The following is a 14,835-nucleotide window of genomic DNA, read 5'->3' as shown; positions in this document are numbered from 1 at the left end:
TGCATGGTTATGAGCAAAGGCTTATGGCACTAGCTTTAAGGTACCGTTCACTGTTCCGTTCATTTAAAGCGAACTTCACTCTGGAGAAACTGATAAAAAAAAAATGAAGACACGAGTCGATTCTTTACTTACTGCGAATATTTCATTTACTATTGCACAAGGATACGTCATGTATATAATATATGTTCAATGTGTACAGATATGTGTAATTGGATATACATAATATATATCCTTATTCGACCACCCATTATGAAACACCCAGTATATTAAAGTCTTGACGATACAATAAAATCCATAGGTTTTTCAAAATCGCATCAACCAATTAAATCATCTTCAACTTTTGAATAGATCCATAGCCTGCAGATTCATTTTCTATTTTACTTCACTCCAGGTATCCGACTCCCATTTTTATTCTCTGGTCGTGTTTCCATGAAACAAGCTGTTTTGTATTGTAGCTGTTGTTGTTGTTTCTTCAGATAGAACAGGTAGTGACTTTTAGAACCTTTAAGGCTTCGTTCACAGTCTTTGGTTTACTCGTGTCGATTCACTTTTCTTTTTATGTTGTATATATATATTATGGTCTTCTGTTAGACTGCCGACTTGGCTCAATCTAGATCGCGGCGTCTCTTAAATCTCTTAAACAATTAACTCTACCAGGTAATTGCAATTACGTACTGATTGCTAATTACAGTCCATGCAAGTGAAAACAAACCGGGCGTGGCCGGGCAATATATCATTGGAATATTCGTTGAAACGTACAACGTCATTGGTGATGATGAATTTTCTCGTGTAAACTTTTTATTTTTTTTTTCATTTTTAACAATGAGCGAGAAAATGTTTTATGAAAATATGAAATTTTGTAAATTCTGAATACGCTGATCTACCCAAACACTTGTTGCACTTTCTTATGTAATTTAATTACCTTGTTCACTCTCGTTGAGCGCAGGTGCACTTGCTTATCGGTTTTAAGTGCATATGCAGCTGCAGCTGCTGTACCGAATGCCTACACGAAAGATGCATTGTCGTCCAAGGATATTTTAGGACAATCGTTACGAAATTCTTTATTGGCACGTGCAGGTTTTTTCTATTTATAGATTTTGCGTCAGTGAAATTTTTGTCTTTTTTTATTTGCCTAATTTAAATTCCAACAGGACATACTTGGTTCTCGTGATTTTTATTGTATTTTTTGTTACAACTGTATATGCTGCTATCTTCTTAAATATTACCTAGGGAATTCATTGCCGCTGGGTAACCACAGCCGATTTGGAAGTTAGGTGAAATATGGCGCGAGGCTAATTGTGCAAAACCTTAAAAGGCAGGTAGAGACGAATAAGTAGTCATAAATGCCTGTAAGGGCGTTATAATCCTTGCGGCTTGGTATCCACTGACTACTGTGTATATTACAATAGGTAGAATGACCTTGGAACATAATGAAAAGGATAATCCGCGAAAATGTCTAACTTGAAGAGAAAAAAAAACTGAAGAAAAGGTAGATTCCTGTAGCATAGGGAATTTGAAAAAGTGAAAAGACCACGCAACTCTTGATGAATGAAAATTACAAAGGGTTTCGGATTCTTTTAAGTCTGGCGTTAATTTTTTTTGATCCTTATTAATCTTTTTTTTTTTTAGTTTAACGACCTGCGGAGAAAGCAGCAAGCTGCCGGCGCGCTTCGACGTGGGTGGCGGAAGGAAGCGAATTACTCGGCTTTTAAGGGCGCTTAGAAACTTTTAACCCCGATCAAACAATGGCTAACAATCCCTAGAGAGAAGTCGCGGGTTATAACAGCTCCAAAATGGAGTCCCTTTTAAATCCGTTCATCGCGCTAATAACCGGCGGAACGTCTTGATCGTTCAATCGCGAGGGTTTCGTGACTGGCATTATTGTGTATTGTGCTGAATCCTCCTGTGTGGTCTTCATATACGATATACTTATAGAGAAAAATATAATATTCGATAAAATTTCCAAAATATTTAATTTCGACAGTTTTACATTGTACCGTTTATTTCTGGAGTATATAAAAAAAATGGATTTTATGAAATTCAATGAAAAATCCAAAAATTATAAACGGAGTCAAAATTTTTTAACCTCATGGTTCGACAGAAGCAATATTCGCAGGTGGACCACCCAGGGTTGGATAAATGATCCACATTAGATCCATTTAAGGGTAACAATAGTCACAACACTTTTCTCAGGGAATGGGTTTTCCTTGATCCTTCGATCCCGCTAAGTCAAGGATCCAGAACCATGTGGATACTGAGATTAAATTGCCTTAATCGATCCCATCTGTTTCCAGGATTGATATCGAACAGATCCGTTCCGTTAGTTCAGCTAGGAGTCCTTGCTTCCTCTATTTTTTTTATTTTTCGATTTCCTTTCCTTCGTTCGGTACCCCCGATACTTCTTATAGGAAGGAAGACAACCCCATGCACGGAAGCGACGATTCGATCTGAAAGGATTCCTGGAAGGAAGACGAAGTGAAGCTGCGTACAATCTGCTCCTGTTTCTTCTTCCTTTGTTCCTTTAATATTTACACCCCATTGCGGAAACTGTAGCATCTCATGACGTAATTGCACGGCTGGCAAAGAGATTCCTCCCCAGGCGGAAACACAGAACTGAATTATAACGTCACGATCGATACAACAAAGTCTCAGCGTTTTGACCATTTTCTTTTCCTTCTTTCTTTTGCTACCTCCCTGAATATATTTCACTAAATTATGTTATTATTACGTACGAGGTATTCACTTCCGTATGACAAATTTTCTTAAACAATATTTTTGTAATTATTTTCAATTACAAATATTCTTACTTACTGTATCACATCAATTAATAATAATCAGTTGATCAATGAGTCCATAAGGTTGAAACTGACATCCGTAATTGAACTCCAATACGTCTGATTGCAGTAATACAGTAAGTCGACCCTTTACGAGTCAAACGATCGACTCTCATAATTTTCCACATCCTCTCTATTCTCCTCTCTTGGCTTTTGTTCTGCCCTACAGTCCTCAGGTGGATACCATCAAAGACTCCAAGAGACAAAGAGTCCTCACGCACTTCCGTTTACGCAATATCCTTCCGGCACTGGATTCTCCACCAAGAAGAACATTGGAGTCGCGGAAACGAAAGTTTCACAACGTATCAAGAGAAACGTGGGTAGCGTGTCTTAAGGTGGTTTCTATAAAAAATAAAAAATATAAATATATCAGACAAGCAAATTAGCATAGGGAGACGTATACGACGTGGCATATATAAATCTTATAAAAATTCCACTACCTCTCCTATCAAGATAAATAAGACAAGCAAAACATAAGAGGAGTCCACAGCTTCCTGGAAATTGAGATCAGTCTGATCGATCTTCTATCAAGAGATTTATAATACTTCCTGGAATTTCGTTTGGATGTAAAAGTGACGTTTAAACGGGCCCGACTGTGAACCCTTTTAATAATTATTATTCGAACTCGTCCCTCACGCAAAATTATAATGAGAGTTGTAACAGTGAATCGTCTGCATTGTGCTCGATCGGCCTTTGATTGTATTCGATATTGGGATGCTAAGACGCCGGGATGCTGGGAGCGGTCCTACATCCCAATGGACGGCACCTGGTGCATCATCATTATTTATAAAAATCGCTCTGCCTCGGGTGAGAATATCAATAAGCTACCAAGGCAGAAGCATTCATCTCCAATGCACTCGAAAATTTGCTTATAAAATCATCAACAAGCCGCATCCACAATCTACAAAGACTCGCCTAACTGTTTCCTAATCACATATACACGCAATAATATAAACGACTGTATAAAAGACACGTGACAGCTACAATATTATCTTCACCAGAATCACATACTGTACAACGAATTCGTATATAGAAAGCCATAACTGCATTTATATAACACATTTTTTTATAAGATAAAAAAAGTTCGTCCACGCTTTCTTTTGAATCGACGTGAAAATTCTGAGATGACAAATTATCGCTAAGTCGTATGATATCACGATAAATCTTCCATTATGGTGGCTGGTGCATCAAAGCCCAAGGATGAGGAAGAACGCTTAACTTATGAACTCGCAAGAGCAGCATCCCTTTCAAGATCTAACCGTGCGCAACGGTCCAGCCGCATCGTGCTGCGCCGTCCCTGTCCCGTGCGCTGCACTTGCACTTGCGTTACCGCAAGCCGTCGGCCATTCCGACTGAATAGAAACGTCCGTGTCCGACTGCGCTGGCATTAAGGATCTTTGTACGCAAAAGTGACGGTCACACGTGAATCCTTGTGACACCGATGGACCATCTTCTCGTTTCCTGGATCATTGCCAAGGTGAAATCATCGTGTTCCTTGAACGTTCCATGATTTATGATCTATCTGACAATGCATCTACACTGAACATATATATAAATTTATATTGCATCTATGCATTCAGAATGCAATTTTTTATAGTAATATCCATTCGACTTACCTATTCCAGTGGCATATATGATCCTCACCCTGGCTAGGATCATTAAACTGAAGAAGGGCTTCAACACACCAGGTAGTCGAGGGCTCACAATACTATATTAATGACTGTCAGTAGCACCGATAAGTTCTTAACACCTAAAGAGACTCTGTAACTAGGGAGGGACATTATTTTAATGATATAACCTCACTTTGTCTATTACGTTTGTATTTTATCTGTCAGTAGTGTCAAGTATAGGTTATGTTGACATTAGAGGTACCTTTTCAATGGTGAGGTTATGTTTTCAGGAAAAATATGTTTTTTAAATTCTTTTTTCATTTATCTCTTATCAATCCTTATTTCTTCTTGTTGGTTTCCACAGCTTTCTCCCTTGCACTCACGTCAACTGCAATGCCTGCACGTAAATCAAGTCCTGGAGCAGGACATACTCGCCGAGTTAATTGCCACTGTTAGTTGTGCTTGAGATCGGCCCGAGTTAACCTCTTGTGTTCTTTTATGAGTTTATCTTCAGTGCGTTTCTATGACACGTTCTATATGCATATAAACTACGTTGCCGAGTATATATGTGTAGCACGTATGCATAATGCGATTGCAGGGATATCGCGTCGCTTCGTGTGGACATTATGTACGTATGTGATTGTGGGAAAATATTCAGATAGCGCCATGACGGCTCTGTGATATTTTCAGAAATCAGTCGTACGATCAATTTCGCAAAGGGCGATTAAACTTGGTGATTTCTTGGTTACGTTGTCGCGTTTTAATTGCAACATGATTTTCTTAGGTTAGGTTGCTGATTTACGTTACGTACTTGATTAGTGGATGATACATGTATAATGTCATAAGTGTGTCTCTTGCCGGACTTTAACGTAATACCTTATAGAGGTTATGCGTGAGTAAACTATTTCTTGTCCAATTTTGAAAAAATTATATATCTAGGAATTTTACCCTTTTCTGCATGCTTGCTCACTGCCATATTACACGGCTCGGAATGGCAATGCCTTTTACGACTGTAATTTTTGTGACTCCGACGTAAAAGAGGCCTCCATTAAGTTGTTACGATGGCTTTGGTCGCTGCACTGATCCTTTGGGCCTGTTAATTAAATCGCGAACTCTGGACGCTGCCTTGAGGTAAATGGGCATTACACGCGGAGAAAGACACTCGAGAAAATGCTTGGGGGCTCACACGATTTTTCTTTAACTTCATTTGTAATCTCGTAGGAATTCTACGAGGAACTTCACTGGAACTGGAAACCCCATTTGGTACCTCTGCTCTTCACGTTCCTTATCCTCCACCTTCTTATTGGATACTTCGAAATCGTCGCCCGCGGAATTTTGTGTCTTCGTGATAGCCCTCGGACACCATTAGTGCATCGTTCCGAGGATTATTCGAAAAGAATTACTTGTATTCGGTTCTTGACCGATTTTTGAATTTTTACATTTCTTATTATTAAATGTTGATAAATGAAATTTTTTAATATTTTGAAAGACTCAAAAATTTTATATGTAGTACATATTTTTGCTTACATGTTGGTACGACTGCTTGGATCCTTTTTTTAGGTATGACCGCATGAAAAGGCTCTTTCATGAAAAGGCACGCTTCTTTCAAAGAAACCACCGGAAATAAATTGATCTGATTATTCCTGGATAGCTGCGTTACGCCATATTGTAAATTGTTCCGCTTCCGGAATTTATATCAGCCACTTCCTGTAGAATTGATGTCAAGCACCGCCCAGCGCAAGTACATTGTACTACACACTTTGTAAGTTTGTACGCAAGTAAAGAAGATTGAAACAAATTGAACGATTGGCAACCGTACCTTTTGCATGGAGTTTAGAAAGAAAGTGTAGTCAGTATAATTCTTTTCAGAAAGTCCTCACACGACACCGATCCTGCTACAACTTTCCAGGCGTTAATCATAATAGGAATTGTTCGTGCTCTCAGTAACGGCTACACCGTGTTCGATTTCTCTTGCCATCTTCGGTCATCCAATGACGTCTAGCGTCAATTGTCAGTCCTAAAGATGCAGCCAAGATTTTTTTTAACCAGACAATAGGTTGATATATATCTACCATGTACTTAAATTTTACTCTTACGAGTCTTTGCCAATGTTTGTTTTTCTTCTTTTTCAGCTTTTTTCCCCGGCTTTTTTTCACTGCCGCGCAAAGTGCCGGCGGATTAGAAGCGCGAGCAAGGCAGCCGCCTCAGGCGGGGAATTATTGTCTCGTGCCTCACGCAGAGCACCAGGTCCCAAAGACCTGGGTCCCGAAGTCCCGGGGTCCTCCTCCCAAGCATGGAAGCATCGAAATAGCGAAAAGGAATTGCTGGTTCCTAAAGAAGAAAATAACACAGCCTGGCCATTCCCAAAAGGGTTGTACTTTTTGGAGTATTTACTAAGGTTGGCGCCATTGCCTTTCATTCCCTGAATTACACAAGTGCGAGATGTTTCGAGGATGCCCCATTATCTGTTACAATTTTAGACAACCCAAAGAAAAAGTTAGTGACTCCAGTTAAAAAAAAACACTCAGCAGCAAATGGCAATCTCATTCTCAAGACAGACTCCACAATTGTTTAAAATTATTTCCAATGATCTTCGAAATGATCAATACTAATAATTAACTATGCAAAATCACATATGTATATATCTCACTAGTATAAGATTTCATGAAGACATCGCAACGACTCGCCTACGCGCAGATCGCCACGTACTTCGCGCACCAACTTCGCGATACATCAAGGGTGCACCCACATTCATTGTATCGCTCGGCGATTTCTCATTGTAGGTGGAGGAGTAAGGAACGAGTTATTGACTCGTTCGATCCTGGGTTACGCCCCGACCTACCTTAACTTTAACATAGTATCCTGCCACGAGGGTCCGACCCACGACGCCGAGAGTATCGGATCTCTTCTAGGAGACTTTGAAATTTTTATTCCGACTGAAATTCCACGAAGAAAGTCAATATCCGGTAAGATTCATAATTAACAATTTTTTCTCCACCAATCATACACATAACCTTATCCTTCCGATGCTGAGTATTTCGATTCATTTTATCCGACCATTAATGTATATATATACATATATATATTTTTTAAAGAACAGCGTCGAACAATCGGAACACGATAAATTGCTGGCTTCGTTAGTGAAATCAACGCATCGGTACCGGCGGCGTTAAATCGCTTTCATCGGCAAGCAGAGCTCAGGAACTCGGAGCAGATAGGAGCGACAGAGAAGATCCAGAAGGACTAAGTGGAGCCTATAGACATGTAGGGATGATGAGAGTTTAAATAAAGGATACAAATACGTACCGACAATACAGAGTGAAAAAGAGAAAGATACCTCAGATATAGATAGAGATAAAAAGAGTAAGCATCCTATGGCAATGAATCTTTTATCATTTCGTCGATGGCGTCCAGCCCAGGTAGGTTCGCAAGGCAGATGCGATCAAGAGCAGCGTGGCTGTAGATACGCGCCATCTTCCTAGGAGAGATGAATAATAATTTGCAATAACCCTTAGGGTATATAAAAAAGGGGTGGACCAGTCAGTGAGGATGGGAGTGAATGGTAACAACCCTCATACCGTAAGGTAACTCCTGACAATCAGTTCTCAGATCTGCCACTGCTCTTCAACGGGCCACTGACCATGGATCCTGTATCATAACCTATTCAGGCAATTTATCACCTGATAAACTAGGCGTGTTCCGGTACTACTTCATCAGTTTCCACCTTCGTCCTTATCCTATCATTTAAGTTTAGGTTAGGTTTGGTTAGATAGATCCTTACCCATCTCAGTCTTCAGTCTTGATTCAAACGCCCTTGGGACGGCGTCGGCGGACGTCGACGAAGAGCGCAGACCTAACCTCAATCTTTCAAGAGATAAAGCAGGTGTGGCTGGTAACATGGTCCCCAGGCAAACTTCATCCATTCGATCTGTTTCTACAAATCAAAATCACCTTCCGCAATACATCCTGTCCTTTCGTACGTTTATTCCTGAATTGAGGTCAGGATCCAACCTAAATCGGATATACAAGAAATCTTAATGTACAATCTGCATGAGCGTGGGTGGCTCTAACAGGGTGATTATATATATATATATCTATACACAGTTTTATTCACGCTTGTAAATAACGTGTAAAGCCAGTCGCCGTCGATATTTCAGTCGCCCTCTCTTTAACAAGGCCCCACTGCCAGCCTTACGATGTAATATCTGGATCTTCTAGGGCCTCGACTGGCCCCAGGGCCCCCCTACATTCTACAGCGATGTCTCTATCCGGTCAGTCTCCCTCAACCCCCAGTCCCAAGATTCCTCCTCTCCCCCCTTTCGTACCACTTACTAAAATAATTCCTCGCATCGCCGTGCGAGCTTTCGCGCTTGCGCAGTCGCCCCGACCAGCGGCAACTTCAGGCAGCTTCCCTATTTAATTATCGGCTCTCGGCCACAGTCACGATATTACCGATATGCCCAACGACGTCTTGTCCGATCGATCGCTTCTGATCTGTTATTACCAGGGTAACTCGCGACTATTTATAGGGCACCGAGATTCCCACCGACTGATATCAAGTCCTCTTCTCACCACTCTGTTCAATACTCCTTGCCTATTACGATCGATCGAGATCGATGATATCGATTTACGTTGGACCATCTTACGGACCAATCGCGAACACGCCTCCGATTCGATTCGTCGTAACCCCCTCTTTGTCTCGGATTCCTGTAATTATTTTATTTATATTATTTACGTCGACTAACATTTTTATATTTTATTTCAGATCCCCACCACTACCAGTATCCGCGCACGACGCCATTGTGAAAATTGCTCGGAGATGTAACATTCCCGCGGATCACATTACTCGGCGCGGATGTATCCAGTCGGTAGCACCGAGAGACTCGCAAGACACGAAGTTACGATAAAGACGTCCACTGGATACGATCCATAGAAAATCTCCACCAAGATCCGCCGCTACGTTCGGGACGGCGGGAAAATACGAAGTCATTTAGTTCCGCTCGCTGCATAGCGAAGCGCCACAAGTATCGCCTAAGCCCAGAGGCGCTGGGTTCGAGACAAAAAGTACTACTGTTCTGAGCCCCCCGGGAAGGTGCTTCCGCTAGAGTAAAGCGATTTGGTCCGCTGGTGGGTGATGCTGGACTCAAGATCGGACCAGCGAGGATACTCTATATATATATAAGTACTGTAAGGCAGATAAAATGAGAGGAAGCAACAACGGGAGGCGGTCTTCGGATACTGTTTTTCGCCTGTAGACTCGACCGAGCGAATTGCGCAATAATACCCAGGCTTCCGCGTTGCTCCAAGAATTTCTACGCTTGAACTTGAATTAATAATGACGCTGTATTGTCTCTCTCGTGGAAGAAGCATCACGCGAACAGTTACCTAGTGACAGCGCGAAAATCTCATGGGACTTTGGCACTGACTGTACCTACCGGTGGTTGGTGGTGGTTCTCGATGATGGTTGTCGTGGTTGTACCGGCAGTGGTAGCAGCAACGCCGACGTCCCTCCACGGTCAATGAATTAGACGTTGATGACGCGAAAAGATTCCTCTCTACGGCACTCATATCGAATTAGCGTCGTTCCACCTTCTTGACGATTCTTACCACTCGAACCGTTAAATCGATTAAGGCTTATCGTCCTCGAACCGTCATTCTTCGATTTTCAACAATAACAATACTGTCTGAGATTACTATTAAGGACCTTTGTCTACAATAGATGTTTGCTACGTTTACACACGTGCGCACGTTGGTCCAGAATAGGGCTGGCTTTCATGTAAGAGGGTTAACGACACAGAATCCTCAAGTAGAATACACTCGATTCAATGAGACTGCCCGTTGCGCAGAGTCATCGAGTCATTAAGAGACCCGGACCTGTCCTACTGTTATGCGGAACAAGTAAAGTAAGATATTCGTACTCGTGCGGATTATGTCTACATGCGCCTTGTAGGTAGCGGATTTTTTTTGTTTGTTCAAAAGTAAAATCCGGTATTTTTTTTTTTCAGATACAAGTGTGTACCTTAAGTGTAAGGTTGGTACAGGATCTTTCAAAGAGTATACTGTCGGTTGGTTACTCTTAGATAAATATTTGATAGATGTGTAAAGAAGGACTGTAGTAATTTTCCAACCTTTTTTTTCTAATACTTTTATCTCGGACCACCCTATAGACTAATGTTAGACCTGTAATCTGATGATGTTCGATTACGTGTTCTTCACAGTTAGTCAGTTTAAGTAGCCGATAGCAGTCTTTGCCACTGGTAATCACGCAACAATAAAATAATGTGCTTGTAGCCTTACAATAGTAAGCCTCCATTACTGCGATTACTATTATTGTTGCAATTATGACAATTGCTTCTACGGAGTGAGAACAGCCAGGATATACAGTTTGTAGGTGGTCAGTATCTAACACTGTTACGAGAGGCAGTAAAAGATTTTATGCAACTGTCAAAATCCTTATGGTCAGATCCACAAGAATGCGATAAATTTCAGGCTTAACGTTAACTCGTCTCTTACAGTTGATAAGAGTAGAAGAATTAGAAGTTATGAAAAAAAATTTTTACCTATCTTTAATTCTCAGTTTACATATTTGAATTTTAAATTTTCCACCTTTTTCCCGCCAAGGACTTTCCATCAATGGCGAAAGTTCTCCTGACTCGTGGCATACTCGATTATTTATCATGGTCCAAGCACTCACGCTAAAACTTTTTAATATTTTATGTCATTTTATTTCAATCATTTTTTCTTCCTCCCAATGCTCGGCGGCCCTGGCTTCGGCTCAATGGAATTATGCCGACTGGTTCGGTCGGTAAGGTAGGAAGAGCGAGTGCGTTGGCTGGTATCAATTTGTCTCGCGGTAGCAGCTTCACTTGGTCCAGTAGAAGATTGCTTTGTAGCTGCCGCTATCCAGCATTCTATCAAAGCCCAACATCCTGCGATCGATTTATCCTTACAGTCTACCTAAGATACCAATTACAGCATTTAACCTTTGCGAAGGACGATGGGAATATAAGGCTAAGAGATTCATCTTGTTTCTCTTTCCCTCGATTACCATGTTTTTTTAAATATCAGAATACCATGATATAAAAACGAAAATTTTTTTAACGCCCCCCCTCCCCCCTTCACCCCCTCCAATATTAATTCAAGCCATTATCGGTCGCCCGATCAATTAATTGGAATATAAGAAATATAAATCAATAACTTTTTTTTATCGTGTTTGTAGTGTTTTTTTTTTTTATTAAGATTGCACTTGCTTAAATACATTTGGTCTGAAACGAGGAACATAATTGGTGGGAAATTTGTTCATCTTATCTTAGAAACTTAAAATTTAGTATCGTCTATTAATACGATCTTATTATACTGAGGACATAGAAATGTCAATGTTACGCATCTAATATTTATATACAAAGGTACTTGGCAACTCGAGTGTCATTTACGTCCGTCCTGTTTCTCGTAGAATGAAAACCAGCCTTCTATTATCACTATCAGGATGACTGAATCCGATTGTCGTAACAGTACAAGGATAATACAACAATCGACCTACAGGTTGTTTCACACTGAACACAAAAAATTCCTACCGCGGTACGCGGCGTGAATAATAACGTGAAGGTGTGACTGAATGTTAAATTATAAAAAGAATAGTAAGAGGAGACACGTACGTCAGGCATAAAGTGCAGTCTTGATGAAGACGTTACGTCGAATAATCAGTGTTGTGTATGCCCGCACAAGAAGTCGCCATTACGGTTTTTCTTGCCTTCAGATTATTTAGCTGATAGTCGCAGGCGAGAAAATGACAATTTGACAAAAAAAATTATAGAGGAGTAAATAAAAATTATGTGAAAACAATTTTTTGGATTTTTTTGCAATCTGCCTAGGCCTATGCTCAATGGACTTTCTCACTCTGTGACGGATAGCAGTGTTGTTCTGATTTTTACGATCTTTTCACGAGGTATATATATATATATACCTCATGTATATACATATATATATTCAAGCAAAGATCTCTCTTAGTGAAATCAAGTAAGCACGAACCTAAGAGACTCGTTGCTATTGACTTTTTTAGCGATGAAACTGATGCGATTTCGTATACGGCGACTGGCAGATATTTAAGTTATGAGAGTGACGCAGTAAAAGACGCGAAATACCCGCAACGGTAATGTAAGATGCCGAAGACGATTCTCTGCGAGACTCGTACTGACGGTTCTTCTCGGTTCCATCTATCATTCTGTCAGCTAGGAGATTTCAATTTGCTCTCTTTTTGCGCCATTACCGTAGGCCCGCGGCCGGCAAAATTGTATTTAATTGTGATTGACTGCTAAGTGGAGGTGGCGAGGACGTCCATTTGTCCGTGATTTTTGCATATCCCTAATTACGCGCACTGAGAAAATTGCATCGTCCAGAAGTCGAGGGTGTTTGAGAACGTGATAAAGTAGAAGGAAAACAAAAAAAAAGTAGGAAGAAGAGAGCTCGACAATAACGACGCCATATTGAAAATTCGTATAGAGAGTGGACTGCGCATGCGCGAGATATACGAAAAGAAAAATATTACGAAACACGAGCGTAAAATCCTCTCCGTGACGATCGATCTTTCACGTAATTATTTACACAATTAGCTACTTAATTGAAAAATATAACTTAAGCTTGGCTAGACCGTTATTTACAAAGTCTTGTGTATCGTATTACTGGCCCTATGTACAATCAGAGTTCATCACACTGACGATATCCCCGTACCTGTCGAAAATAACAAGATTGTCTTATTCGTCTTTGTCTTCACGTTACTTCCGGTTCGTTGTTTCCTCCTCGTCTCGTCACAAGAGCGTGATCAATTTTTGAAAAAAAAAAAAAGAAAATAAATCTAATTCCCACGTTTATCTCACTCCCGTTGTAGAAGCTCGTACAGCGCCGATATGTACGTCTGAGCCATTTGCAGCGTCTCGAACTTGCTGAGCTTCCGGTCGTTTCCAAGACTCGGTACGACGTCCCTGAGCCTGTCAAAGGCGTCGTTCAGGCTGTTCATTCGTCTGCGTTCACGTGCGTTGGCAGCCAGTCTACGTTTCCTTAGAACTTCGACACCCGGTGTACCAGACTTGACCTTGTGAAGAGTATCCTTGCCGTGATGGACTTTAGGGTAGTCTAAGGAGTCGTGATGAAGTTCCTTCTGGTACCTCGGCTGAAGTTGAGGCTGCTGCTGATCGTTCCTCTGAACAGGGTAACATCCGGCGCCCAGATAAATATCCTTTTGGAAGTAATCACTCTTCGGCGTGTACCCGTCGCTCTTGGCGGCGTAACCCTTCGCGAAATTGTCCTGCTGATAGTCGCACCGTCCGTAGAACTCAACTTCCGGTTTTCTCTGTTCAGGGTAGTAGGTCTCCTCGTAACAGGTACCGGACGTCCTAAAGACGTCTTTACCGTCCTCCCGCGACTTTCCCGTCTCCGCCCGATAACCCGCCTGATAACCTTTGAAGAACTCGGCTCCGCACTCGCCCGGAAATTGAAAACCGTTGCAAGACATCACCGGGAAGTTGCCATTGGTCAATTCCTGACAATCCTGCTGGACCTGACTGTCGATCGAACTGACACTTCCGCAGCTGCTGCCGCGCGATCTAGGAGGCTGTGGATACGCGGTTTCCGGAACAGACCAACAATTCTGGGGGTTCGATTCCGGACTACTTGCCGATCCATAACCTTCGGAATCCAAAAGCTCGTACTGTTGAAAGCTCACGTATGAGCTCATCTTCTTGGGTTTATTGACTCCTTGCCGTATATGATATATATCGGTCAGATATAAAAATTGTCAATTTAAATCAGACCATAATAAATGGGCCTGACAGTCGTGTGGAAGAACAATTTTTTTGTTTTTCAAATATTTGATCTCGTATCTTTTTTTTCTTCTGTTATCTTCTTTTTCTATCTTTTACTCCTGCTCTTCGAATCGTCTCTTATGATCTTCTCGTAAGATCTTCTCGTGCGTCTCCTACGAGAGCGTTGCGTAAACTGACCGAGAAGTTCTACCTGGCGATCTCGTGCTGGACCATGCTGCTGGCTTTTCTTGTATAAGACTTTGGCTGTTGAGTGGGGGTAGGTTCAGGCCCAAGTGGTGGGGCCCCACTACAGTTGACGGTCTGCACCCGGGGGAAGTGGGCTCTCTTTGTAGAAGCCGCGCGTTTCGGACACGCCTCCCTTCGCTGGGGGCTAAGGAGTCACGAAGCACCAGGTAGCCGCTTGCTTGTTTGTAGTAAGGCGCGAGCAGGAGCGACGTCTTATGCAAAATCGTGCGCGATGCTGCGTCGACGAGAGAGAATCGAGATAGGCATGGACTGTGTGAGAAAGAGAGAGAGAGAGAGAGAGAGAGAGAGAGAGAGAGAGAGAGAGAGAGAGAGAGAGAGAGAGAGAGA

The 14,835-nt window shown here is 41.6% G+C and overlaps 1 protein-coding gene and 3 long non-coding RNA genes across 19 annotated transcripts; 1 reads left to right on the top strand and 3 right to left on the bottom strand.

Annotated features, from left to right (window-relative positions):
• Positions 1–120: 120 nt before the first annotated feature.
• Positions 121–6,673, bottom strand: LOC107273053. Of its 8 annotated transcripts, none has more exons than XR_003061372.1 (5): positions 6,541–6,673; positions 6,264–6,461; positions 4,707–6,195; positions 4,451–4,601; positions 121–4,373 (listed from the first exon to the last, which is right to left on the bottom strand). It is a non-coding gene; the product is annotated as an uncharacterized LOC107273053 (long non-coding RNA). The 8 variants fall into 8 exon arrangements; XR_003061373.1 differs by lacking the exon at positions 6,541–6,673 and having other exon boundaries at positions 121–2,708; positions 2,808–4,373; positions 6,264–6,353; XR_003061374.1 differs by lacking the exon at positions 6,541–6,673 and having other exon boundaries at positions 121–2,708; positions 2,812–4,373; positions 6,264–6,353.
• LOC107273052 lies at positions 4,946–7,676 on the top strand. Of its 7 annotated transcripts, none has more exons than XR_001539133.2 (8): positions 4,946–5,072; positions 5,229–5,336; positions 5,484–5,575; positions 5,666–6,206; positions 6,314–6,500; positions 6,577–6,842; positions 7,228–7,410; positions 7,540–7,676. It is a non-coding gene; the product is annotated as an uncharacterized LOC107273052 (long non-coding RNA). The 7 variants fall into 7 exon arrangements; XR_003061376.1 differs by having other exon boundaries at positions 4,982–5,072; positions 5,135–5,336; XR_003061380.1 differs by having other exon boundaries at positions 4,982–5,072; positions 5,135–5,575; positions 5,666–6,004; positions 6,096–6,206.
• LOC107273054 lies at positions 7,572–8,755 on the bottom strand. Of its 3 annotated transcripts, none has more exons than XR_003061381.1 (5): positions 8,545–8,755; positions 8,226–8,455; positions 8,023–8,104; positions 7,782–7,922; positions 7,572–7,698 (listed from the first exon to the last, which is right to left on the bottom strand). It is a non-coding gene; the product is annotated as an uncharacterized LOC107273054 (long non-coding RNA). The 3 variants fall into 3 exon arrangements; XR_003061383.1 differs by having other exon boundaries at positions 7,782–7,918; XR_003061382.1 differs by lacking the exon at positions 8,023–8,104 and having other exon boundaries at positions 8,545–8,754.
• A 1,573-nt stretch (positions 8,756–10,328) lies between these two features.
• LOC107273051 lies at positions 10,329–14,632 on the bottom strand. Its single transcript, XM_015750848.2, has one exon. The coding sequence runs from the start codon at positions 14,172–14,174 to the stop codon at positions 13,314–13,316; it is 861 nt and encodes a 286-aa protein (XP_015606334.1). The 5' UTR covers positions 14,175–14,632; the 3' UTR covers positions 10,329–13,313.
• Positions 14,633–14,835: the final 203 nt, after the last annotated feature.

This window comes from Cephus cinctus, unplaced genomic scaffold (genome assembly GCF_000341935.2).
Source record: "Cephus cinctus unplaced genomic scaffold, Ccin1 Ccin1_scaffold1343, whole genome shotgun sequence".
NCBI classification, from domain to species: Eukaryota; Metazoa; Arthropoda; class Insecta; order Hymenoptera; family Cephidae; genus Cephus; species Cephus cinctus.
The sequence above is the reverse complement of the archived record's forward strand: the minus strand, read 5'-3'. Positions and strand labels throughout refer to the sequence as shown.